Below are 24,886 nucleotides of genomic sequence, written 5' to 3' on the forward strand. Positions count from 1 at the left end.
TACTAGTTAGGGCGGCGGCCGTCCTCGTATAAAGCGTCACGGCATCGCGACGCTCCCTTCATTCGTCTAAGTAGTTCTTTCAACAGCGCTCAACAATTGACGCAAGGTGAATACGTGTTTTTTTGTTAATCCACGTTTTTCGCATTCTTCGCGCTTACATTCAAATACTGCACCGCAAAACCGACACCCTTTTTCTTTCGATTACCTGAGAAATCTGATTATTAATCAAATATAGTTTAATGTATAATGTACAAATGTTTATTGGGTGCTTGATAAACATGCGTTTGATTGAATATGCGTGACAACAATTTTCTGATGAAAGGCGGGAAAGATCGCATCGACATTTTGAATTAGCGCGTGGCGAAATTCAAATGAGTGCAATCGAACATCGTTTAAAAGGGGTTGAACTGATAAATTATCTAGCACCAAAAGATATTTTGTTAGAATTAATTTAAGTTTCAAAGTAAAATTTAAGTTTAAAACATTCCACCGCTATTGTGGATTTTGCGTTACATTTGTACAAAATAAACCTTAAAATTTTATTTCATTCAGGTGGCGAGATTCGACTCCCGTGTCAAACCCATTGACATGTCCATTCCTATGGCAAGCATAAGCAATGGAAACGGATCAACGGTACAGATCAACACGCGACCCGATGACATACAGAATCGCATAATCGGCTGTGAGTAATAATTTACGATTTTATGTATTAAATACCGCTGGCATTTGAGTTGAAGTAGCTTATAGCTTAAGCATACACGTATGTCATTATATCAAATTCGGCAAGAGCACCACGTGTAACAAACTCAACGAGCCGCTTACGCTGCATAAAATATTACTCGAGTGTAAAGAAGGTCAGATATGTCTGTACACACTAGTTGCCACAAGGTGAGCTTTGCAAGAACGTTGAAGGTCGTCAATTATTCTATGATATTTCGCACATTTACGGACCTTGGGAAATAATCGTGCATCGATTTCTGCGTATACGAATTATGCAGTTTAATTCTCCAGCCAACGATTCTTCGTACAGAAACAACAAATTAGACGTCACTTTCCAACAGTGACAACCCATATATTAGTCTAGCGAACTTGAGTTGTTTGGCATTAAACTTGCGCGAATACAATGGAGTATAAACACGCAGTTATTTTTATCGTCGAATCGATAGAAATATCTCGAGGAAATATCAAATACATACGTGCATTTGTATAATTGGAATGAAATTGGAAAAATAACAGTCCTTTGGCAAAGTCCATCTTCAGTCTCGAACAGATCAGCTGTCCGAGAAAACAAATAATCGATGATGGGGCAAGGAACAACGAGATGGAACGAAAAGGAAAACTGGCCGTTGAAAGCAAGAAATGTTGGTGGGTGTACACGTATCGCGCATGCTGGTCCGATTAAAGGGAGAACGTATGCGCGTATACACAGAAACACCAAGGAAAATACGGGAGGAAAGGAGAGAAAGAAAACGGGATATGGTTAAACGGGACCAGGATAGGAGACTCGTAGCGAACCGTGTGACGCGAATAACGCTCACCCTACCCCGTTTTTCTCCCGAGTAAAACCACCATCACTGCCACCAGTTTGCCGCCACCCTTTCAGAGTTCAGAGACACTTTGAGAGAATCGTGCGGCTATCACGCCCGACTGGCGTATCGAGTCCAATAATTGCTTCGAGATGACGGATGGTAAGCTTTACACTTAATCGGTCGACGAAATCTACGACACAGATTTACAGTCGAGAAGCTCCTGCCTAACGAAAATTCTGGACATGTTTGCGACGATCCATGAAGCTTCTGATCTATCTCTCAAGTGAATACACGCTATATCGATCCGCGAGAATAAGCCATTTGTAAAATTAATGGTCAAACAGACAATTTCCCTCCAAATATCTCCCATCGATCTATCTAGATCTGTATAACTTGTACACAAGTTTTTCTAGCATTTTTCTTTATGTTTCAGCGGATGATCACTCGCACAATGAGAAAAACACCTGTGGAAATATTCTGGTGGGGCTATCGTGGCTCATCGTGGTCCTCACGATGCCATTTTCCCTATTTATCTGTTTCAAGGTAAGAACTATTTCAAAATTTTTTTGTAAAGAACCTTTAAACTAATCTCTATCGACTCTGAAAGACAATTACGCCCACGTTTCATAAGGTAATTGTTTCAGGTGGTGCAGGAATACGAGAGAGCTGTAATATTCCGTTTGGGGCGGCTTCTGTCCGGAGGCGCCAAAGGACCCGGTAAAATAATTAATGAAACTGCAATTATGACTTTTAATCAGCTAATTGGAAAGTGTATTTCTAGGAATCTTTTTTATACTGCCCTGCGTGGATAATTATGCTCGCGTTGATCTACGAACGAGAACTTATGATGTTCCGCCTCAGGAGGTAAGCGTAACAGCGAAAATAAAAGAAGAAAAATATGTTGTGTCAAGTATAAACTTGTAACTTTGTACCAACTACAAACTTGTATCAGTATAAACTTGTAAATTTATATCAGGTACTGACAAAAGACAGCGTAACAGTATCAGTAGACGCGGTGGTCTACTATCGAGTAAACAACGCAACAATTTCGATCGCGAACGTGGAAAATGTTCATCACAGTACCAGATTGTTGGCTCAAACTACGCTTCGAAACACCATGGGAACCAGACCGCTTCATGAAATTCTCAGCGAGCGTGAAACGATCTCCGGAAACATGCAGGTAAGCTTCGATCGTTGTTTCAAGACTTGACAACTACGACGTTTCAATGAAATTGTTTATCGAACAGGTCGCTTTGGACGAAGCTACAGACACGTGGGGAATAAAAGTGGAGCGAGTAGAAATGTGAGTGTGCGCAAGTAAAATGTATACAATCGATTTATCCTTTCTACATGGTTTGTTTTTACAGCAAGGATGTACGATTACCGGTTCAATTGCAGAGAGCGATGGCTGCGGAAGCGGAAGCTGCTCGCGAAGCTCGCGCAAAGGTTCGTTTCAAAAGATTCGGTTAAAATAAAAAATATACAAAATTAATACAAGACTATAATAATTGTAAGTGACGTAAAATAATTACTCTGTGTTTACATAGGTAATAGCTGCTGAGGGTGAACAGAAAGCTAGTCGCGCGCTGAGAGAAGCCTCTGAGGTCATCGGGGACTCTCCCGCTGCGTTACAACTTCGTTATCTACAGGTACGTTCTTTTGACAAAATCTTTTCGTTCGAAACTATATCTAAATTATTTTCAGACTCTCAACACTATTTCGGCGGAGAAAAATTCGACGATCGTGTTCCCGCTGCCCATAGACTTATTAACGTACTTTATCCAAGCGGGTGGCGCGAAAGATTCTTAATCTCGATACATATCCTGTTGTTTGAAGTCACAAGATTAAATTGCAGCACATTGGAATCATTCAACCATCAAAAAATGAGTAACGTCAAAAGTATTAATACGATGTCACCTTTCATCGAACCTTTGAACTCGATATTTGTTAGTTTTTTCTTGTACAATCATAAAAGACGTCAATCGAAAATAAGGAAAAATATGATGAATTTTTTTGTTTACTTATCGAATGAGATTGTTCGACTTCGACGAATAGGAAAATATTGCACCGTTATCGCACACTGGTTGACTGACTGACCAATTTTATACGACACAATATGTAACTATACATATACTTTTTAAACTTTCACTGGTATTTTTATAACTTATTTACTTGTTTATTTTAATTGTACCGCTCATTCAGGTACTGTAGCATGCGAAGATTTTTAATACATAATAATAATATAATGACGATAACAATATTATTAATAACAGTAATAATAGGAACAATAGCGACGAAAGGCAAAGGAAAAAAACATTGATCTGATTGTATTTATCGTTGGTGTTTCTATCTGTAATATCGACATTGTATAGATTGTACATATGTACAACGCGAGCTCAATCATAGCCTACTATTTATTATACACGGAACTGTTAAACGACCAATGAAAAAATGCACATGTAGCTTTATTCCTGTATTTCAAGATTTTTCAACGGCCTGAAATCTAGATTCGGTCTAACATCGGAATTTCAACCTGCTAGAAATCGAGTTCCGTAAAACATTTCTCTGGAAACAAATATTGACACAAGACTATAATAATTGTAAGTAAAATGGAGGAGATAGGATTTGGAACTGTTAATCGAATATTTACGAGATAGAATCTGATTATAAAACTGGTTTGATTGAAGACATATTCACTTCCGCATGCACGCGTTGTATTCGTTTTTATTTTCGCCTTAAAATTATTATGACGAAGAATGCGAGAACGTAAATCGATCGAAACATTCTTTGTAAAAAATCGAGCAATAGCATTTATTAAAGGTAAACCTACCTCTGTTGAATAACGTGATTATCTTTGTATTTGTAATTTCGTGTTACCTAATTCTAACGTATTTATTGTATTTTCCTGATATACACGGATGCTTGTGAATTAATAAAGTATGGATGTATTTTCAAACGTGTCTCGTTATTTCAATTTTGTGGTACACGGTTGTTGAACGTAGTTCAAACAGAATCCTCTGTTTCCAACATCGTTTGGAGCTTCGATGCTGTCCGTGTGAAAAATTAATCTAAACGGTTTCACTGTGCCTAAGAAACGAATATAAATTATACGCGATACTGATGCATATTGCCGCGGAACGCACTTTAACTCCAAGTTATACAGTTATATAAAATAGTTATTCCCAGTACTACTATATAGTTACTATTAAAAAAGATAAAATAAACAGAATAACTCACTGATGACGGAAGAGGCGTTCAAATTTTGATTCTCCGCGTTGAATGTTCCGCCGCAAAATCGGTCAACGCACGCCATCATGGAAGTCGGCAATCTGCCCGTGTTGAACGCACATGGAATCGTCAGCCAATCGGTTTGGCAGGCTGCTCCTGTCATAGACGCTATCTGCATGGCCTGCGTATTCCCCGTCAGCGTAAATGCACTACTCCTCATCTGAGTCGCTGGGACACCGCTCGCCATCATGACTTGACCTTATTAAACACACACAAAATACAATGCATGCTTATGGTGAAACGTATAATAAAATTTATCTTAACTTCTTTATTTACATATTACCATCAGAGCAGGCCATGTATTGAATTCCGCAAAAGTTCCGCTCCATCCTGATGCAAATACTGTAGTCCTGATTCGATAACTGCAGTCCGTTCATGGAGTCGTAGTTGAACGATTTTATTTGACCAGAGATCCCGGTGAAGTATTGTAGGCATCCTTCCTCGGCTCTGTATATCGTGTTGCAGCGAATTTGGGACACTCGTACCTTCCAAGACCGAGCGAAAGAGTTGCCGCTTGTGACGAATGTTAGGATGACGGGATTCGTCTGTCCGAGACCGGCGTCGATGTATACTGTTTTACAGAAAATATTTTTTTATTAAAACAAGCGCTATAATTTTTTATTCAAAGGTACTTACTATGATTTCCAGCATTGGTTCCGCATATGGTGGGTATTGGATTAGCTCCAGAAACGATGAACTGATCGTAGATGCATTGGTGGTTTGTCATCTCCGGGCCTCTTATGTTAAACTGCTCGAAGTCTAATCTGAAAAATATAGTATCGATTTGTAGTTTATAGTGTCTAGTGTGAAACGTAGTAGCTTACCTAAACTGACACACAGCTGGATGCGATTTGATCAGAGTCAACTGACAAGACTGAGTGCCATCAAAAGACGAGGGATAATTTGGATTGACGAAATAGGTATTATTGCTGCCCGTCGTCTCTCCACAAGATACAGTTACTAATACAAATAGACTATTACGTAAATGTAACGATAAAAAAAAATAAAGAAAAATTTACCAATGCAACAAATTCCATAACCGTTCGCGCAAATTCCAGTGGATGCACCTCCGCGTTGCGAGCATTCCGACGCTGCCAGACACGTGCCATTTTCACCATTCGTCCCAACGCAGACGTTATTGTCGAACTTGACCAAAGTGAACAGCGGAAAAACTAAATGTACAATGTTTTAAGTCATGTACGCTGAGAAGAATAAATTCTGCTTACGTCGTTTCTCTCTTGTGGTTGCAGCATTCTGAAAGTTGGATAACTCCGATTTATGTGATGTTTCGTTCGAGCGACGATTAGCTTGCCAAAAATGCCGATATCTTCTTAAAGAATTCCATGCATCGACGTCGTTGTACAGTACGATGCAATTTAATAAAAATATAACGATAATACGTCTAAACATCATCGAATCTTGTCTTTCGTAGGAAGAAAATTTTTGAAAATAACGCGGAGTTCGATCGTAGAGCTACGCGATCTCCTCACGGCAGCAGTCGCGTGTTGACTTTGAGAGCGGCTCGGAGGATAATATACCTAAGATCTAATTGTTTACACGGTCTATGAATCGCCGTATCGCTTCGAGCCGAGGGTTGATTTGCGTGTTAAGAAAGGGAGAGCCGAGAAATTTAAGCAGCGATAACAATCTCGTGTCCATTGTGTTTATCCTTCGAGTCGAGATAATTTCACTTTCGACTGTAATTAAAGAAAGCTGGACAGTGGATAATTCTCTGTACTAAACTCACTTAGAAAAGTAAAATTACTTATCCTTCGGGGATCTTTCGACGGGACAATTCGTTTAAAAACTCGTCTTTTTCTCTTTCAATTGTCTTATTACGCAACATTTCGGTAAATACGTGTGTAGAAATGCTTCGAGAAAGCAAACTTTCTACGTTATTTTCTAAAATCTTTGCTACCACGGTCTGTAAGTTCCAAGGTACGCGCGACAAATGGGACAATGATGGTCGATAGTTTTGCAAGAGTTCATACAATACGGAATCATACAACACGGCCAGCATCTGTAAATAGAAAAGTTAAAGATACTCGGGTGAATAAAGTGTAAAGCTATAAGAAAATCTCTGTACCCGCACAAGAAAAGTGCGATAGCGGTGATATGAGTACTTATCGACTGCCGAGCTTCTATAGTAGTAACGATAATTGAGGTGCACCGTGAGCATATCATAGTCATAGGTCTTGGTGACCATACTCTATTCTGATTCGCTAAAAAGAAAACCATCTCATGAATATATCTTGACACGCAATCACATATAACTATTTTTAAACATATACCATTACGCGAAAACAGATTATCCATGGAATATGTAGCGAGATAAATTTCTTGGGCCTGTGCGTAACTAGGAGGTGGTATCGGAGCCATGAAGGAAGATCGATTCCCGGTTCGAAAAGGTCTCCAATTGCGTGTTGCTCTTCTATGGTGTGCATATGTAGCAGAATAAGCAGGAGGTGCATCGCTAATGCGAGGATGGGTATCTGGCTATCGCGTAAATCTTCATCTTACGATTTGCATATTCAAACAAAAATTATGATAACGCGTAAAACTCGATACTTCATTATCAACGGTGCATCTTAAGCAATTGTTTAATGATTCCATGACATTCCGAGATCGACGATTTGTCCTGCGCCTAAACGTGTTGTTTCTTGTCGAATCCACATTCAGTAATGGCAACGATGTCACAGCCTCATTGCCTTAGATAAAAAATGTGAATGTTGACGTTAAAACAGATTACATGTATCAAGAAAAAAACGAGCATACCATTCTGATTAACTGTAGTTATCAATGTGCTACATGTATCGGCCGATGAACTGCCATAATCAGTTACGGTTAAAATTTCGTTATTAAACTCGGGCTTGCTCGGTGAAAACGGAGTAGTAATTTCAAGAACAGCATCTTCCAATATTCTCCCTCTCAAATGCAACGATTGATATGACGAGTTTGTTCGTGTTGCTAACTCGCGGGTAATTGTCATCGATGGTTTAAACAATGTCGGTTTGAAAATTCATTAAACTTTCCGTACCGATGCGATCGATTCTCAGTCGAAATTATTTGCAAAATACCTGATTTTGAATAAACATACACGAAAATGATTTTGTGTTTTCACCGTGCTCTTTCATTTCATCTGCAGACTTTCGATCATTATGCATCGGTGACGTCGTGGAGTCGATAAACTGCTTATCTGGCGATGCTTGTATCAAAGTAAATCTAATCAAGGTTAAAGAAGTTTGCGTAGCAATCGTAGTTGAAAATTCTGCAACCTCTTTCAAATCGCTATTAGTAGATGACATGGTAAATGGCTTGTAACTATCTGAAAAGCGTTTAATACAACGAAAAAATATAGGTAGAAAAATAATATATTTGCTTTATTTTTTTACAAACAATAAAGATACCTAATTCAACTGATTTAGATTCTTCTAACTCTGTCGAATTATCTACGCCTTCCGCATTCTGGCTAGAAGGACCTTCATCTCCGTTCGAATACATAACTGATCGATGATTTCCAATCTGTTTACTGATCATTAAAAGCTTTACGATGTCCTACAATATTTCGATACGACATAAAAATAGGTTAGAAAAATTATAGTGTATGAAATATTTGGAGGACTGAGTAATTTTATAAGGCTGTACTTATTTACACTAGTATTCTAATTTATTTTGTTTCTGTATTATAAACTGCGTTGAAATCAATGTTGTGTACAGTTTTACAGTAATACACTTTTTCAATTAAACATTTTGAACATGATGAGGATAATTTAAACCTAGCGCTGCTCGACGCACTTAAAGATGGCTCTCGACATTGACGATTCGTGCTCTGAATCTATGGGAACGAAGCAGTAAAAGTTTCCAGGCAGTCACAAACTGTAGAGAAATAATGAAAATACAGTTAGTTAATGGAAAATTCGTTCGACGACACTGTTAATTTCGATTCGATTGTGAATTACTTTGCAGCCGCGTCGAGTAAACTCGAAGTTCCGTGATCGCGAGTAATCGCAGCGGCAGCTACGGAAAAATTGTGGCGCTGCGTTGAGCCTGCGCTGACGCCATTGTGTATGCGAGAGGCGAGAACAGCCGAAATGGAGGAAAGTCAAACATCGGAAAGTGTCGCCGTGCTACCGGACATGTCCGAACCGTTGACGAGCGAGACCGAGGAGGCGTCTGCCCTAACGACCGAGCACGAGGCGCATCCCGTCGCTGTGACGGCGAGCGTCACTCCAGTACCGGGTGTTCCTGGTGTTCCAGGAGTTGGTGTACCGGTTTCTTTACCCGTTGGTTCTATCATCGGTGTAGCGAACTCAACCAACGGCACGACCTTCAACGTCATCACCTCAGATCAACTACAGGTATTTTGAAACTAAAATTTCCGATGCATCAACTTTCGTCTCTTTAATATTTTTTGTACGGAATAATTTTATCGAGAATCGGTATTCTCATTAAAGAATTGCTACGAAGTTCAATTGAAATTTTACTTTTTGCGTGTATGTACAAGTCCCAGTAAACATGTATAAGCACATAATGTACATACGATTAACTGCGCCTGCCCGCGCATTCTAATACAATAGCACGTGTTTCTATTGTGAATTAATATTTTATGCATGTACAGTCATTCACACATATTAAATGTTGTATGATTACCTAATGCAGATTAAATGTAATCATAAAAAGCAGTTCAGTTAAATAATTCTTCTTTTTCAGTTACCAGGATCGGGACAGTTTAAACAAATGCTATGTGTTGATAATGGTTTCATATGTGAACCACGTCATGATAAGGATTCAGATCCATTACGTTGGAATGGAGAACTAAAAGCAACACACATAGTAATTCAAAATAGTACAGAGGAACCTGAATCTGAACAAATACATGTTTCAACCGCTAATACACAACCAATATGCAGTTGGTCAGAATCTGCCAATTTAGCAGTATTACCAGTTAGGTGTAAAAATACAAATGCAGAGCTGCATAAAAGTCGATTTGGGTCTGGTGGAAGAGGAAGATGTATTAAACTTGGACAAGATTGGTACACACCAAGTGAATTCGAAGCTCTTTGTGGTAGAGCATCAAGTAAAGATTGGAAACGTAGTATTCGATTTGGTGGAAGAAGTTTACAGACATTAATTGATGAACAAATTTTAAAGCCACATGCTACCTCGTGCACGTGTGCCGCATGTTGCGATGACGACAGTGCAGTTAGTACACAATATATTACTCCATAAATGGTTCTTTTTGTGTGAATTGTATTGCAATTTCTTTTACTCCTGTATTTTAGACTGGTCCCGTCAGATTATTTACACCTTATAAACGTAGAAGAAGAGCCAGAGATACCTCCGACGGAGAAACGCCGTCACGAAAACTTAAAAGTGATAACTCCCGCGATGGTAGTAACAATGACGAAAGTGATAGCGAAGTCGTGATACCTGATAAAGAAGTATGGCCTCAGTTTGTTTCAACGGACGGTTTGGTTGTACAACAACCGCACGATCAAGATACCGTTGTCCAAAGCGTACATCAAACTGAAAATGGACAAAACGACGATATATTTAAAAAACTCGACGAGATGTCCAGTAAAATGCTAAAGTTAGCTTATGAATTTAGGCGTACCTTAGAAGAAGCTAAGGAAGTAAGTAGACAACAACGAAGAGAACAAGCACTAGTTGCCCAATTAGGAGGTAGAGGAGATGTTATTGAAACTGTTGGATTACAACCAGCTTCGGATACTCATAATAAAAAGGTAATTAATAAAAGCCGATGACGTTACGAATTAATACTCAAATGTGTTAAAATATCGTATCTCAAATAACATTCCTTTTTTACTGTTCATCTATTTTTAGTGTGCCAACTGTAATAGAGAAGCATTTGCGGAATGTTCTTTATGTAGACGAACGCCGTATTGTTCTACATTTTGTCAACGTAAGGATTGGGCAGGTCATCAAGTGGAGTGTGTTAGAGGTGCTGCTGAAACTGTAATGCTTATAGTAGAAAGTAGTGGTGGAGATACTAGTACTCTTGCAACCACGGCCGGGGACCAATAGCTAGTGTTTCTTACACCCATTCACCAAAGGAATATAGAAGCTGAACAAACTAACATAGGATGTTCAACGTTGAAAGAAAAGACGAAAACTTAAGAGAAACTCGTTTATTGACAAAAAGGTCAAAAAGTTCTGTATATATGGTAGTAAATATTTTGTATGTACATATATTAATTATAACGATCAAGTGTATAAGTTTACACGACAGTTGACATTTTTTAAAATCACGAAACCGTATAAAATATTAAAGAAAATTAATAAACCAAATAAGTATAGAAGTAAAAGATAATGCACGCACGCATGCATATGTAAAAGGTGTGTATTATGCATGCGCGCGCGCTGTGTGGGTGTGAGTGTGTGTATATATAATGCGTGAATACATACATTTATTGTATTCCACATGATAAAATATACTTCTATGAATCATTTTTTTACTTGTAAAGCTCCAAACAACTGACCAAAGGAGGTAATTACGCTTCTATGGAAGTTATTTGCATATAATACTATTTCATCCTTCTTTTTTGTTTATAGTTATCATTTTGCAATATTTGTCCAACAGTTTTTTTTTCTTTCCTTTTTTATAAAAACATGATGAACGCAAAAAGAATGTTATTTTGATTTATATTTTATAAATGCATTACACTATACATTTACAACTCATTTTGCATGATACATAATCACAGTGACCTGTACGTTTCCATTGTCATAACATTTTTTCACTTCAAATAGTAGTAAAATTGTTAAAATTAATTTATAAATTTGTATACATAGTATACAAAAACGTTGAATCGATGAAGAATATAAATGGTAACCGTGATATTTAATCGAAGTTGTATTATTTATCTAGTGTTTTTAATATATATATATATATGTATATTTTTTTCATTAAAAATATTAAAGATTTTTTATTCAATTTTATACAATATTATTATTATGCCACAATACAGCGAATATATTAAATAAAATATGTTTACATTACATCCAAAGTGGCAAAAGAATGATAAACGTCATTTATAACTGTTATATGCACTTTGTATATAAATAAACCTATAAAGTATCTGAAACGTGTTTCAAATTTTTCCAAATAATTAATCTACAAATAATCTACATCTAATAATTTCCATAATGTTTTAATCTATATAAAAAGGCACTGAACGATCTATTTGAAATACTTAAATAACCACTACTTGGTGAGAAATTAATGGTTTCCGGCATCGTTAAGTTTGTTTGAAATGATGGATAGTTTGAAAAAATTGTAAATGATGGTAAATGCATCATTTTGAATGCATTATGCTTTTTATTTGAAGCCATTGCTAATATTTCAGAATAAGGATTAAACTTTAAACTAGTAATTGACGTTACGAGATTTAAAACAATTTTTAAAGGAACAGGAATTCGGTCTTGTAAAACCGTTTTAGTTTCGTATAAATTAACTACACCTTCTCTACTACCTGTTGCCAAGAACTGACCACTCGGGGACACCGCAATGGACTCGCAAGTTAGACATCCGTCATCTATGGCCCGATGGATACACTCGCGACTGTTTAGATCCCAAATGTACATTTCACTACCGTCTATAGTTGATTAAACAAAAATAAAAAAAAATCATTTAAATTTAAATGGTATGTAAAATCAAGCAGACAGAAGTATTAATAAAATACAGCTTACCACCATGTGTAATAAGAGTTTTGTTGTCTGGAGTGAAAACTACCGCCCTACATTTGGTGTTCATTTTCAAGGTACTTACAAGTTCTTTGGACGAACTTGTTAATAAATAAATTTCGCCTGATCGTCCACAAACTGCTAATAATTTCCCATCAGGAGACACTTCGCATTTCTATTTATTTATTTAACAATTTTATTATTTAAGAATGAAGATTGCTCACTATGAAAATTATTGAACCAATAACACAAACCTGCATATTAGTCATTCCATGTGGAAGCAGTATTTTGTATGTTTTTCCACTAATTAAATTGTAAGAATGAGAATATGGATAGTATTGGGAGCCAATTAAAATTTCTGTACCCTCTTGCAAAAATTTTGCAGTACTAATTGGAAACTTTTTATATTGCATTGTGGCTAGTTTATTATTTTCAATGCCATCTATCTACAAGTAATTGTATTCTCAAAATATTTCTGTGCCAATATATAAGTGTAATCAGCCTTTTGAAACTTACTTGAAAAAGAGACAAAATCCCAGATGAACCAGCAACTAAGGCAACTGTGGAAGTTGGATGAAACTCAACAGAAGATACAATGGGTCCTTCTGTATGTGTTTGCTTATTGATTGCAGTTAATGTTTTTATATCTATTATATCTTTTGGCAAGTTTTTTACTTTGGGTTTTTCTAAATAGCAACTATGCTAAAAAAATTATCATATTTATGTATCTTATCTAAACAAATTGTTAAAAAGTATTTAGTACCTTTAATATTTCATCATCCAAATCATCAGATTCTTTGTCTACTCTCTTAAGTTCAGCCCACTTTGGAGTACCAACAAGTTGTGTATATTTATGCTGTAAATAATCTTTATATAACTTTCCAGGTGCATCAGTATTAATTTTCTGATCTTTTAATTTTGCAGCATCTTTTACTCTATCAAAGAACATAATTATTTTAAATAATTTGACATACATCATTTGATAGCAGTATATCTTTTTACTATCAACTACTGTTTTCTTGTTAAAAATGTTATACATACAAGCAAGTGGCATCATCTTCATCAACCCATGCCACTTCTTTGGAATGTTTTTTAGAACCATCAATGTTTTCAATTTCGGTAACATTAGTTTTATTTTCAATTGATTCTTCATCGCTTTCCAAATTATTTATAATGTCACTGGTGTCGCCAAACACGATTTTTTCTAACCTGTACAAAAGTAACACCATGTTATTTGTGAACAAATTTTAAACATTTTTTACATTTTCATTATACCTGGCCTCTTCATTTGGATCGTATTCATTTCTTCGAGTTTTCTTCAAAGGTGCTTTAAACTTTTGTGTATAAAGTGTTTTCGAAAACTTAGGTTTCCCTTTGCGTATTTTATTTGTAGGTTTAGCTTCATGATCACGTTTTAACTTGTTTTTTCTTCTCATGATTGTTTTACTAACATTCACCGATTATTTAATACAATAATTAACACATTAAGATATTAATCCTCAACGTATTTTTCATATGTTGTTTTATAACAATTTCTACGTACATGCGGTTTCGTTTCTTTCCTAGCTGTACCTGACTTAAAAATACAAAACACCATTTTACCTATACAAATGTAACTCAACAAACACACGTACAGATAATTCAGAATAAAAATTAATATTAAATTACAAAAAAAGTAAGAAGATACTAATAAATATAAAATACAAAATTTTATAAATTATTGATTAACTGTTATCATGTTATGATAACATCAATGTCACCGTTTAAATCATACTAAAATTACTAGATGGCGTTTATGTTACTATTTCAATAAATACGCATCTCTATATAATCAAAATTTGAAAAATATACATTTATTTGGAAATTATTAAATTAATTAGTTTACAATAACATGACCTTCTTTCTGAGTACTATATAAATCAACTATAAAATTTTGATTATCAAAGTATATAAACTTTGAGAGGGAAATTCATGCAATTGGGAGAGTAATTTAATTTCAAATTATAAATAAGCGCTAAACACTGGTTAACGCATAGAATATTAGTATATGCTCACATTCATGGCATTTCAAAACCATATATATATGTACCATAGTATATATATATATGTGTGTATAGATAAATACCTATCTTATATTGCGATAGTAAATCAGAAGTTATCAGTGATTTGAAAATATTCAGAATTAAAATTGATAAAGTAGTGATTTATATCTTGTTGCATTTTAAAGATATACGTATATATGTGTGTAATTTTCTCAAATACAAGAAACACAAACATTAATTTAAATAGATCATACACAAACGTTTTCTGAGTGATATATTTTAATATATCGTTAAATAATACACATAATTAGAATTTACGTATATCGAGATAAATAATGTTTTAACCCTCTTCGACCTGAGATGATAAAGAAGATTTGGTGTCACTCTCAGAGGATAAATGTTCGAACGCGAACAGGGAAGCGCATCTCGGTTGATATTGCTCAACCGCTTCCAGAAGACTATCCGGATATCCAGGAGAATAATATCTAATACAAAAATTTGTGTATATTAAGCATTTAAATCGAATTGTCATCGTAGTAAACTTATACTAGAAAAAAAATATTTCAACAACAACTTAAACATTGAACGGTGATTGTTAAGCAATTTAAAAATATCCTGATAATCGTATCGTTTGTTCACTGATATCGTATCGATATGGATACGATAATACAAGACAGTGTTTTGATTGCATCAAAACGTAAAATTATTGATCTATTAAAGTCTGAATTTATATTTTTCCAATGTAATCAGCTGTGACAACATGGCGATCACGCCGTAGATTACTTGCCCGATTTAAATTAAGACACGCGATCTAGAAACAGAACTGCAGTTATTTGTATTCGCTGCTCGTGTAAACGACTCTGAGAAGACTGGACTTTTTCATTAACAAAACGTCACATTTCCGGATTTCTCCAGTAAGTAATCTCTACTAAGGTTATATCAAAAGCAACTAGTGTTTTTTATAATTATTTATTCTTATTGTTATTATCATTATTATCATCATAATCATCATTAGCTGTGCACATGTATTTATGTACATGTACTGTCCAGTAGCTATCATCTAATGACTTTAACGAATAAAATCTTTTAGTTTCTAGGCAAAGAAAGAAACAAGTCAAAGAATCATAATAAACAAATTTAACAAGAATAAGGTACAGTGGTCAAATCCAGAAACGAAAGCTACAACTATTATCCATTATTAGTGCAATTAGTATAGTAACAATGATGCACTCATTTATATTTAACTATAAAAATATTGAAATGAAATAGAAATTAAAAGTAACCTGACAATTTCTTCTGGAAAACAACAGTTGATAATTTGTATATATTCCAAAAGCATTGATCCAGGTTCAGCCTGAATTTCTTGTACTTTCTTTAAACCGCCAGATGTTACAAATAGTCTTCTTGCTCTTGCATCGTGAGGCAAAATCTATGTAATAAAAAGAAGTGATTAGAAAAATCAGTTTATAACACACCGTAGTTTAATGCTCTTATTATTTATGTACATAAGTAAGTGGTAAGATTAGTGTCACTAGTAATCAGTTTGTGTAGTACATTTCTAAAAATAAGATCTCTGAAACATGACCTACACATTCTTTCAACATACTTAATCAGAAATAGAGTGTGTATTGTTTCTTTTAATATTTTAAGCACAGGCTCAAAATTGTTGTAATACGTTTTATCTTATGATTAATATGGGAATTACGCAATTTATAAACAATACTATGTTCGAACGATAACGTTTAAACGATCGATAAGAACTGATTACTGATAATTATTAAATTTTTAAAATTCGTGTAAGTCATTTTTTTCTTTTTTATTACTACTTTTCCGGTTTTAATGTTATACTACAAACATTGTAAACACGTAACACATTATGACTGATGCCAAATCTGTCCAGGTTTCCTATTTTTTCGTCGCTAAAAATATCTCGTTTTCGAAAACAAAATTCCAGAACGAAGTTACGAGAGAATGTGTTCGTCGTAAACATGTTAATTTAGTTAAGACTCTTTTATTGTCCAACACGAATTATTTTATAACAATATTATAATAATGAGAGACAACATTTTTTCAGTCAGGTCTATGTGGCACTAAAGACTGGCCGCTAAAGGGATAGAAGAAGACTCAAGACCATTTTCCTTATTATCAGAATTGTTCTTTAATTGTAATTGCCTGCTCTTTTATTACAAACCATAAGTTTTTACTTATACTTAATCTAAAACAGTTTGCATATATTAAAAGTTGAAAGAATTTTTGACGCATTTTTAAATAATTTATTAAAAATATAGTGAAAATACGTTATTCGTAGACGTGCGTAAAAAAATTTGAAAAAGAAAATATAATAAGCGCAGTTCTAAATACAACGAGATTTTATTAAAATAGTTGGAAATGTATTTCGAAGAAATATAACCGAAGTATAAATCAAGATTACCGATTACCGATTACCAAGAAACTTCTAACATTGCAATTAAAAGATAACGAGACAGCTGCCTTAAAATTCAAACAAGTAATGTTACAAGTAAGTAAAGGGAGATGACATCATTGTACACAGCAGTCAAATTGTACCATATATTAGATGCTGTTTGTAAGACTCCTAGCAAATATGTCTGATATCAGAAAGGTAGAAACCTGTAACTTATAAGCAGTAAATTTGTCGCAAAAACGTGCAGTATAATCAGAGAAGTTTCATGGACTATACGAGCAAGAAACTTCGTACAAGTTTTTTAACGAACATCGTGAAATAATTTATAAATTATTGTAAAGCGCGATAGACGTTTGCTTCACATCAGAAAGAAAAGTGGAAAACTAGTAATAGACATGGTAAACAACCAACATTGTGTTATTATAAATTCGGGAGAGACCAACAACTATCACCAACCGGTCTCTGCGAAACCCTCTGTTGTATCTGTATCGAGTATCGATTCTGATGTGAGCGACAGAAGGGATGTGCGTGAAGAGCTTTATGCTGGAATATTCAGAAGACACAGGAAAACTATACTTGTCCTAGGCAGTTTTCTCAAGATGTTAAGGGTGAATAGAAATATGAACAATTATGCTAGTATTAAACCTAATGATGATAATGATGAGTAAAATAATCATTTTGTTGCATGGATAAAGTAGCAGACCAACTTTAATCTACTTCAATGAAACACTGATTTTATTGCTTTATCAAAAAATTACATGTAATTTGAGTATGATAAATGAAATTCCAATATCTTGTTGATTTTGTTTAATGAAAGATTTTGTACATACTTAATAATGATTATACTTGAAAAAAGCTTATCTTACATGAGACACTATCTTGGTACATGGTTATCTTTTGCAACAGTCATATATTAGGTTCAAGTTTGTTTGCTACAATGACTATATAGATTATTACTAAGAATATGATACGGATGTATCATATGTGCTTTTTTAACATTATTTACTGATAAAAAAACGTTCATATTTCTTTTATGGTGATACAATGAAAAAAATGACATATTATTATAGAATGTTTAAAAATTACAGCACAAATCCTTAAGAAGCAAGACCTTCTACTCAAACAATGTTAATATAAAAAAAAATTTATATTATATATTGTTTTGTCGTTATAGTTTTATCATTCTATATAGAAAAATATATCGTTCAAATTTTTAATTAGTGTTACAAGGATAATTATTTGAATACTTTTGTAAAAGTTTTTATTTAATTGTGGCTATTTATATTTTTGCAATAACTTCAGCAGTATACCATAACTTTTTTTTCTCATTTTTCAGAGATGCTTGGACAGATTGCATGTTCTGAACCGAGTATATGCCTTAATTGCTTTACAATTCGAAATTGCGCTGCAACAAAAATTTTGGTGAAACCATGAGATTTCAGTTTCTAGTCTGGTTCAATCTGTTTCAGTTTGTTCATTTATAATTGCAGAATACATTTCTTTATGATAACAAACTATTTCTCTTTGTCTTTTTAGCTTTTTATCAAAATGTTTGAATAAACAAGATTTATAATATTACTCTGTAACTAAAAGAGTAATTACTGCCAATCATATTTAACATTTCTTTACTCATGTTTGTACGTGTATTAAATAATGATATAGTTCGAGTGAAAAAATAAATGCTAATTCATTTTTTCGGAGTGGAATAATATTTTTTTATTAACAAGGCTACAGTTCATGAATTTAATATCTATTGTAATTTAAAGCAAATAATACTAAGATTTTTTTACATTTATAACATTAGCGCAAATATCAAATTACTGCCTTATTAACAAATAGTTTCATAAATGAAATTTTCATTTGTTAGTATTTAATGTACGTTCGTATCTAAATAATTTTCAGTTATCTGCAAAATTTATACTTGCTAGTTTCTGTACATCAAATACTGCCAATACAAGATACATCATGATAAAACCATAATCACATAACGATTCGATCGTCCTCACATTTTAGCCGAACCATTTATTGTCGTAAGACTGAGAAATGTGCTTTTCCAGGGCATCATATGTGCCATAGTAATTATTAGATAATCATAAAAAAAAAAAGAAAAAGTAATTCGGATCTTTTAACGCTATTATGGATTTTTGCACTTCCTATCGATTTATTATTAAACAAATACAAGGATGTACAGCATATCGAGAATATTACTTTTAAATAAAAGTATGTAATGTTTGATATCTACGTTAACTAATGTCAAATTAAAATTTGTGCCGTTTTAAAAATGTTGAAAAAATGCATACAAAAAAGTTGAATAACAAAAATTTTAAGATTAAATTATATAAGTATTGAATATACCACTGTACCAGAGTAATATCATAGAATCTTAACAGTTAAAGTAGTTTTTACGTGATAAAAAAAGAACATTCATCTTATAAGATTGCTTGACCAATTTTTCAGTAGAGCGATATTAGATAGCTTAATAAGTTCGTACATACTTGTATACATGAATATAGTTCGTAATGCAACTATGTTTAAATATGAAATCACAAATGTACAATAATTTCATGCAACAATACTTAGTATTGCATAGAAAAATTTTTATTATAATATTGGTTTTGTATAAATTATTTTAATAATGTATGCGATAAACAATAAAACAAAAATATTTCATTTATTGTAATGCCTATGTTATAATTTATAAGCTCTAAGAGCAACTTGTAAGGAATATGTATAAAGTAAAGAATCATATGCAAATAAAATGCCATTGCAACTCTTACCTTACTGAATTGTCCAAGAATACATTTTAAAATATTTGGAGGTGCATCCTCTAATAAAGGCTCCAAAGATTCTATGTACATACATCGCTGTAATACTTGTTTTAATGTTGTATTACATTTTGCTTTAAGGTCCTCTGGACTATTTGGATCATTATAAAGCTGAAAATTAACTGCAAACTAATAACAACGTTCAGATATAAATAATGTAATATGAAATTTATATGCACCTGTAATAATTTTGGAAAAACGTTTGCAATTGCAACTGCTTTTGCGTGTTCTGATGTATGTTTCCCAATTTGTCCAATTGCCCATGTAGTAACAGCAAGTAAATGATTATCGTCTTCGTTATGTAATATCGTAGATAAATGAACAATTGCCTGCAATGAATGTATTTTATTAAAACATAATTAAAAGAAGATAATAAAATGATATATACTTGAGATCCTATAACTGCAACAGCTAACTGATCTGAATGTCCAGCAATGTATCCAATCGCCATTACTGCTGATAATCTGGCCGTTAATTTTGAAGCAGCAATTAATTCAACGAGTGCCCCGATGCCACCATTATTTACGATAAGTTGAGCCATCTAAACGAGAATATAATTGTAAAATAAAATAAATGATGTTAAGTAAAAGTTAAAGAATGATCAAATTTATTTTACTTCTAATGTATGTTTGCAAATTTCCCTAGTTAGCATTACTGCAGCATTAACAACACATTCATCAGGATGTGCCATGTGTACTAAAATATCAGGTAAAATTTCAGCTTCTATAACTGATTCTGCCAGTTGTACAGAGTGTTTTGCTATACTGCTTAAGGCTGAAAGAACTTGATGCTGGATATATTATTAACAGCTGAATTATTATATTATGAAATCATCTGACATGATAGTTCATTTCACCTTTAATTTATTATCAGGATTAGACAATGCTTTCACAAGAAAAGGAATTGCTCCTGCATCAACTACAGTTTCTGCAAGATCACTATTATGTTTGCTTATATCGAATAGAGCAGATGCACTGATTTGTTTCAGGTATAATTCTGGTTCTTGCAAACATAAAACCAAAAGAGGTACAGCTCCTGCAACAATGTTATAAAAGTTTTAGAACAAAATCAATTACAAATCTCAAGTAATAACTTTTGGAATACCTGCATCAACAACAGCTTCTGTTAAATTCTTATTATGTCTAGCAATATATCCTACTGTCCAAGCTGCAGCCTCCTTGACTCCAGAATCAAAATCTTCTAAACAAAGTATAATAACTTCCAATGCATTATTTTGAATTACTATAGATGCTAATTCAGGAGAATGTTTAGCAACTGATCGTACAACAAATAAAGCTGCTTTTTTATAAAATTTCTGAAACAAATAAACTTGAATATTTTCACAGTTGCTTTTTGTTTTCATCCATATAATTTCTGTTAAAATGCACATTGCATTCTACTAAAGTTTTTCTATAATTAAAATGCTTACATCCATACATTTTGTTTATCGATGTTCTTTAATAACTGAGGTAAAATATCTTTTCTTATAATAGCTTGCGCCAGTCTGTGACTATTATTTGCAAGTTTTCCTAAAGCAACAGCTGCCATGTGTTGAATTGACGGTACATGATCTGTCAACAAGGGACATAGCAGATCCAAAGCTCCAGCAGCTTCTAAACATTGTACGTTGTTTGGTTTTGAAGCAAAATCAGCAACAGATTGAACAAATGATAAACGAGCTTTTTGATACCGATCAAACACTATAAAGGCACAATGATAATTAACATATTTATAGGTAGATTTAATTAAAGGATGGAATTAAAAGATACAAATTTTTACACGATCCGTTATAATAAAAGATCGTTAAATATTTTTTTGATAACAAAGTATTACTATTATCGTTAAAAAACATACCTTGTATAATTAAACGCGCTGCCATTTTTTATTTATTATGAGAATTTAAATGTTATACAGTATAGTATTAATACCTATAACGGCTTCTTTTCTTTTCTCTTTGTCTTTTCTTTTTTCTTTTTGTGTCGACAACTTCAGAAACGTGCCTCATGTTTAAAAAGAAACTACCGCCCTCCCGCTGCGTGCTGTTTACTTGTCCACCGACTTCACGAGTAAAAAAGTAAACAGGTGTCGTGTTTACCTCGAATGCATAAAACTAAATAAAATATAAAACCTTAAAAGTTAGGAAATATAATATGTATATAGAAGTATAATTACACATATATACAAACATATCAAGGGATAAAAAGTTGTTAAAAAGAATATTCTCTGTATCGTAATTTTTTGTGCGGGAAAATGACCGAAGATTTATTGATTAAAGAAAAAGGGTTTCGACAGCTCAATGAAGAACTTGAACAGAAAGCACATAATTTAATGGAAAAAATAGATTATGCTATAAATACTTATAATAATGAATATTCAGCGTGTTATCCAAAAACGCACTCGAATTTCGTAGAAGAAAATATAACAGCACAAACAGAAAATAATGCTCAAATTTGTATTAAACGCAATTCGTCTTTACCATACATTTTTAGACAGCTATCGCCTCCAACATCGTAAGTAATGACTGAAAATAACTGTTTATTAATATTAAATATCTATAATGTTATTAGTATCTTATTTTTTCTTTAATATTTTTAGTTTTTTTTTTTAATTTGCTTTAATGTAAATTGAAATATATTTTTCAATATTATTGGTACACAACAGAAAAGTAGAAACACAGAAGGAAATTGTGAATGAAGCTTCAACGAAAAGAAGCTTGGCAAATAAAACAGTTATTAATTTATTTAAAAGTAAAATAGATATATTACAAAATGAACTACAGACAATACAAACTGAATACAAAAAGAAGGTAGCTAGAATTTACATAGGCATGAAAGTAGTCATTTATCTAATGCATAAAATATTATTTTAGTGTGAGATCTGTAAAAATTTGGAGTCTGAAAAAAACAAACTTGAGGTGAAACTACAGAATGAAGTGGAATCATTAAAAGAGACAGTTACAAAGCTGGAATGTGCTAATAAAGAGTTACAATGCCAATATCAAACAATAAATGCAGAGAATTTAATGATGAAAAAAGTATAAATTATTATTGATGGTAAATTGATAAGTCTTTGTATGTATTTATAAAGTATGTTTTCAACAGGACTTGGATAAACTTGAGAAAGAATTAAAAGTATCAAATCAACGTGGCAGTAATTATAATACAAGATTAAATAGATCATTGGAAATAAATGAGAAGCTTAAAAGTGCTCTTAGGTGTTCTCAAGCAGAAGAAAAGGTAATATATTATGAATTATGTTTAGCATGATTGAAATAATTTGTGATGTTTAGATTTTCATGCAATTTGATGCCTGTTTAGGAACTTAGAAATCAAATTAGAAAATTGCAAGATGATAAAAGACTGACCATTAACAATTTGGGAAAACAACTTTCAGAATTAGTACAAGTATTAAAAAAACAAATGTTAATTATAGACAATTTAAAGAAACAAAATGTAAGTGGTTATTTTACCTGTTCATATAAAATATCAAGAAAATTATTTTATCTACTTATTTTTATATTTATATATAACCAAGGCATGCTTAATAACAATTGGACAATTAAAATTCACAAAAGAAGATTTTTCAAGATTATTGGATCAGAAACTTCAATGCATATGATAAATTGTATATAAAACGTTTATTGAATGACTACTACAATTTATACATTGCAAAACTGGAATAATTTCATTTCATAGCCACACATTTTGTACAACTCTATATTACAGACTGTATTTTCTAATGATATTCTTCGCAAAAACCTTTTATCCTATACATTACCTGTCAGATATTTAAAAAAAATGTTAAGGTTTGTATTTTCTAACTCAAGACTTGGTGAATTCTAAACAATTTAATTTAAGAAGTACTTTAATACCTTGAATTTGAAGTAAACAAATTTTGTATTGTATTATAATCATAGCAGTTATTTATTTATTCTATGCACAGTTGTGATAACATTCAAATGATGAAGATCTGCAATACCTCTTAAAGCGAAATACAAAAAAGTATAAATAGTGTTACCATGGAAATCATATTTTTTTATGAAATGTTATTACTATTGCATATGACGTTTACAAAAACGGTATGACATACAATTTTGAGAAAACGCGTAACTGATTTCCATTGTAACTAGCTTGAATTGGATATTTTTAACGATTAGCTAAATTTTTATTTACATGAAAGTCCTATTTTGTGCATAAGAAAGAAAATTAATAACGACGAACTTCGATTATTATGTACAAAAATTTAGAACATGTTGCTCCGTAATCGATATTCTGCGAGACACTCGTTTCGATTTTATGTGTATAATATATAATCACATATCTAAGAGACAATGCCATCTTAACAAAATACACTGAAATTTGAAACTTTTGAAGATTTCATAAAATATCAATAAGATGTTCTAAATCAAATACAGCATAGAATTTAGAAATTTTAATTTATATTTTAATCATATGTTATACTTTAAACAAAGTGTTCTGTGTAATTTCTATTTATATAAGTAAACTAATAATTTAAAAAATATTAATTTTAAGTTAATTAAATAATGTCAGACATTAAAAATAAAAAGCAAGTAAAAACGATACGCGTATTGGTACTCTTGACCAAACGTTATTTGCACAACCTTTCAACAATTAGTTTACCTTTTCAATGCTTGAGTTTGTAAGATTTTATCGAATGAAATTATAAAATTATTATATTTTTATTTAATAACATACATTAAGTTAATAGTTTTTTTTTTGTTTATAATCAAATATGAATACATTACTCACTCCTGAAAGTTTATTATAATTTACCCCACATCTTCCATTATCCTTCTGTTTTTGATTATATATAATAATTATCAATTTGAAATTTTCAGTTGTTTTACACATTGAATGTTGTGGTTCATTCTTATACGTATGTATACAGTAAGATTTACCATCATTTGTAACACTGATGGTATTTATTCAACAACAATTACTTTATTTTTAATGTTAAAAGTTCTGTTTGTGCTTTCACTTAAAGTCACTTTGTAGTACACATTTTCAAATCACTTTATATTGCACTTTGAATATCAAATTCATATTAATTTCTATA

The 24,886-nt window shown here is 32.7% G+C and overlaps 7 protein-coding genes across 16 annotated transcripts; 4 read left to right on the forward strand and 3 right to left on the reverse strand.

The window, feature by feature from the left end:
* Positions 1-559: 559 nt before the first annotated feature.
* Positions 560-4,485, forward strand: LOC100884065 (band 7 protein AGAP004871). Of its 2 annotated transcripts, none has more exons than XM_012284046.2 (9): positions 560-682; positions 1,963-2,072; positions 2,174-2,246; positions 2,311-2,393; positions 2,506-2,709; positions 2,777-2,832; positions 2,897-2,975; positions 3,077-3,178; positions 3,234-4,485. In XM_012284046.2, exons 1-9 carry the CDS (start codon positions 589-591, stop codon positions 3,336-3,338), a joined length of 906 nt encoding a protein of 301 aa, XP_012139436.1. In that variant the 5' UTR covers positions 560-588; the 3' UTR covers positions 3,339-4,485. The 2 variants fall into 2 exon arrangements, with proteins under 2 accessions (XP_012139436.1, XP_012139437.1); XM_012284047.2 differs by lacking the exon at positions 560-682 and adding an exon at positions 1,550-1,688.
* LOC100883843 (uncharacterized) lies at positions 3,837-6,736 on the reverse strand. 3 transcript variants are annotated; one of them, XM_076534299.1, is made up of 8 exons: positions 6,356-6,736; positions 6,044-6,071; positions 5,837-5,963; positions 5,642-5,777; positions 5,454-5,581; positions 5,101-5,388; positions 4,767-5,015; positions 3,837-4,616 (listed from the first exon to the last, which is right to left on the reverse strand). In XM_076534299.1, the coding sequence occupies exons 2-8, from the start codon at positions 6,068-6,070 to the stop codon at positions 4,495-4,497; spliced, it is 1,077 nt and encodes a 358-aa protein (XP_076390414.1). In that variant the 5' UTR covers position 6,071; positions 6,356-6,736; the 3' UTR covers positions 3,837-4,494. The 3 variants fall into 3 exon arrangements, with proteins under 3 accessions (XP_076390414.1, XP_076390413.1, XP_076390415.1); XM_076534298.1 differs by lacking the exon at positions 6,356-6,736 and having other exon boundaries at positions 5,837-5,989; positions 6,044-6,230; XM_076534300.1 differs by lacking the exon at positions 6,356-6,736 and having other exon boundaries at positions 6,044-6,180.
* Positions 6,737-8,462: 1,726 nt separating this feature from the next.
* wcd (U3 small nucleolar RNA-associated protein 18 homolog wicked) lies at positions 8,463-14,177 on the reverse strand. Of its 2 annotated transcripts, XM_012284028.2 has the most exons (9): positions 14,065-14,177; positions 13,797-13,967; positions 13,563-13,730; positions 13,285-13,456; positions 13,038-13,223; positions 12,776-12,967; positions 12,528-12,696; positions 8,777-12,433; positions 8,463-8,693 (listed from the first exon to the last, which is right to left on the reverse strand). In XM_012284028.2, the coding sequence occupies exons 2-8, from the start codon at positions 13,955-13,957 to the stop codon at positions 11,970-11,972; spliced, it is 1,512 nt and encodes a 503-aa protein (XP_012139418.2). In that variant the 5' UTR covers positions 13,958-13,967; positions 14,065-14,177; the 3' UTR covers positions 8,463-8,693; positions 8,777-11,969. The 2 variants fall into 2 exon arrangements, with proteins under 2 accessions (XP_012139418.2, XP_012139417.2); XM_012284027.2 differs by having other exon boundaries at positions 13,797-14,148.
* Positions 8,885-11,288, forward strand: Deaf1 (deformed epidermal autoregulatory factor 1). Its single transcript, XM_003702944.3, has 4 exons — positions 8,885-9,175; positions 9,528-10,019; positions 10,100-10,561; positions 10,662-11,288. The coding sequence occupies exons 1-4, from the start codon at positions 8,885-8,887 to the stop codon at positions 10,860-10,862; spliced, it is 1,446 nt and encodes a 481-aa protein (XP_003702992.1). The 3' UTR covers positions 10,863-11,288.
* Positions 14,178-14,824: 647 nt separating the features above from the next.
* Positions 14,825-21,861, reverse strand: LOC100883620 (uncharacterized). Of its 3 annotated transcripts, none has more exons than XM_076534296.1 (10): positions 21,739-21,861; positions 21,248-21,423; positions 20,915-21,125; positions 20,667-20,845; positions 20,427-20,600; positions 20,199-20,351; positions 19,990-20,139; positions 19,763-19,921; positions 15,847-15,992; positions 14,825-15,048 (listed from the first exon to the last, which is right to left on the reverse strand). In XM_076534296.1, exons 2-10 carry the CDS (start codon positions 21,356-21,358, stop codon positions 14,904-14,906), a joined length of 1,428 nt encoding a protein of 475 aa, XP_076390411.1. In that variant the 5' UTR covers positions 21,359-21,423; positions 21,739-21,861; the 3' UTR covers positions 14,825-14,903. The 3 variants fall into 3 exon arrangements, with proteins under 3 accessions (XP_076390411.1, XP_076390410.1, XP_076390412.1); XM_076534295.1 differs by having other exon boundaries at positions 21,665-21,830; XM_076534297.1 differs by lacking the exon at positions 21,739-21,861 and having other exon boundaries at positions 21,240-21,377.
* LOC100875631 (uncharacterized) lies at positions 15,034-19,766 on the forward strand. Of its 3 annotated transcripts, XM_076534305.1 has the most exons (4): positions 15,034-15,477; positions 15,654-15,714; positions 16,638-17,593; positions 18,322-19,766. In XM_076534305.1, exons 3-4 carry the CDS (start codon positions 17,381-17,383, stop codon positions 18,409-18,411), a joined length of 303 nt encoding a protein of 100 aa, XP_076390420.1. In that variant the 5' UTR covers positions 15,034-15,477; positions 15,654-15,714; positions 16,638-17,380; the 3' UTR covers positions 18,412-19,766. The 3 variants fall into 3 exon arrangements, with proteins under 3 accessions (XP_076390420.1, XP_003702991.1, XP_076390419.1); XM_003702943.3 differs by lacking the exon at positions 15,654-15,714; XM_076534304.1 differs by lacking the exons at positions 15,034-15,477; positions 15,654-15,714 and adding an exon at positions 15,933-16,072.
* Positions 21,845-24,552, forward strand: LOC100883507 (uncharacterized). Of its 2 annotated transcripts, XM_012284030.2 has the most exons (6): positions 21,845-22,320; positions 22,472-22,616; positions 22,680-22,844; positions 22,912-23,046; positions 23,128-23,262; positions 23,345-24,552. In XM_012284030.2, the coding sequence occupies exons 1-6, from the start codon at positions 22,061-22,063 to the stop codon at positions 23,426-23,428; spliced, it is 924 nt and encodes a 307-aa protein (XP_012139420.2). In that variant the 5' UTR covers positions 21,845-22,060; the 3' UTR covers positions 23,429-24,552. The 2 variants fall into 2 exon arrangements, with proteins under 2 accessions (XP_012139420.2, XP_012139419.2); XM_012284029.2 differs by having other exon boundaries at positions 23,128-24,552.
* The last annotated feature ends 334 nt before the right edge of the window (positions 24,553-24,886 follow it).

This window comes from Megachile rotundata, chromosome 8 (assembly GCF_050947335.1).
Source record: "Megachile rotundata isolate GNS110a chromosome 8, iyMegRotu1, whole genome shotgun sequence".
NCBI lineage: Eukaryota > Metazoa > Arthropoda > Insecta > Hymenoptera > Megachilidae > Megachile > Megachile rotundata.

What these genes read in the sequence shown, in the direction of transcription:
- LOC100884065 (XM_012284046.2), top strand. Translation starts at nt 589, where the DNA reads ATGTCCATTCCTATGGCAAGCATAAGCAATGGAAACGGATCAACGGTA. An exon ending in CCCTATTTATCTGTTTCAAG is followed by an intron (nt 2,073 to 2,173) that starts GTAAGAACTATT and finishes TAATTGTTTCAG; the next exon opens with GTGGTGCAGGAATACGAGAG. An exon ending in CGATCTCCGGAAACATGCAG is followed by an intron (nt 2,710 to 2,776) that starts GTAAGCTTCGAT and finishes TTTATCGAACAG; the next exon opens with GTCGCTTTGGACGAAGCTAC.
- LOC100883843 (XM_076534298.1), bottom strand. Translation starts at nt 6,230, where the DNA reads ATGATGTTTAGACGTATTATCGTTATATTTTTATTAAATTGCATCGTA. An exon ending in ATACATGGCCTGCTCTGATG is followed by an intron (nt 5,016 to 5,100) that starts GTAATATGTAAA and finishes GTGTTTAATAAG; the next exon opens with GTCAAGTCATGATGGCGAGC. An exon ending in GAACGCCTCTTCCGTCATCA is followed by an intron (nt 4,617 to 4,766) that starts GTGAGTTATTCT and finishes TTCGTTTCTTAG; the next exon opens with GCACAGTGAAACCGTTTAGA.
- Deaf1 (XM_003702944.3), top strand. Translation starts at nt 8,885, where the DNA reads ATGCGAGAGGCGAGAACAGCCGAAATGGAGGAAAGTCAAACATCGGAA. An exon ending in TCACCTCAGATCAACTACAG is followed by an intron (nt 9,176 to 9,527) that starts GTATTTTGAAAC and finishes CTTCTTTTTCAG; the next exon opens with TTACCAGGATCGGGACAGTT. An exon ending in CGGATACTCATAATAAAAAG is followed by an intron (nt 10,562 to 10,661) that starts GTAATTAATAAA and finishes ATCTATTTTTAG; the next exon opens with TGTGCCAACTGTAATAGAGA.
- wcd (XM_012284028.2), bottom strand. Translation starts at nt 13,957, where the DNA reads ATGAGAAGAAAAAACAAGTTAAAACGTGATCATGAAGCTAAACCTACA. An exon ending in ATGGAATGACTAATATGCAG is followed by an intron (nt 12,697 to 12,775) that starts GTTTGTGTTATT and finishes ATAAATAAATAG; the next exon opens with AAATGCGAAGTGTCTCCTGA. An exon ending in AACTCTTATTACACATGGTG is followed by an intron (nt 12,434 to 12,527) that starts GTAAGCTGTATT and finishes AATCAACTATAG; the next exon opens with ACGGTAGTGAAATGTACATT.
- LOC100875631 (XM_076534305.1), top strand. Translation starts at nt 17,381, where the DNA reads ATGGTAAACAACCAACATTGTGTTATTATAAATTCGGGAGAGACCAAC. An exon ending in GTTTTCTCAAGATGTTAAGG is followed by an intron (nt 17,594 to 18,321) that starts GTGAATAGAAAT and finishes CTCATTTTTCAG; the next exon opens with AGATGCTTGGACAGATTGCA.
- LOC100883620 (XM_076534295.1), bottom strand. Translation starts at nt 21,689, where the DNA reads ATGGCAGCGCGTTTAATTATACAAG. An exon ending in TTTTTCCAAAATTATTACAG is followed by an intron (nt 19,922 to 19,989) that starts GTGCATATAAAT and finishes GTTAATTTTCAG; the next exon opens with CTTTATAATGATCCAAATAG. An exon ending in TTTCCAGAAGAAATTGTCAG is followed by an intron (nt 15,049 to 15,846) that starts GTTACTTTTAAT and finishes TTTTTGTATTAG; the next exon opens with ATATTATTCTCCTGGATATC.
- LOC100883507 (XM_012284029.2), top strand. Translation starts at nt 22,061, where the DNA reads ATGACCGAAGATTTATTGATTAAAGAAAAAGGGTTTCGACAGCTCAAT. An exon ending in CAGCTATCGCCTCCAACATC is followed by an intron (nt 22,321 to 22,471) that starts GTAAGTAATGAC and finishes GGTACACAACAG; the next exon opens with AAAAGTAGAAACACAGAAGG. An exon ending in GTTCTCAAGCAGAAGAAAAG is followed by an intron (nt 23,047 to 23,127) that starts GTAATATATTAT and finishes ATGCCTGTTTAG; the next exon opens with GAACTTAGAAATCAAATTAG.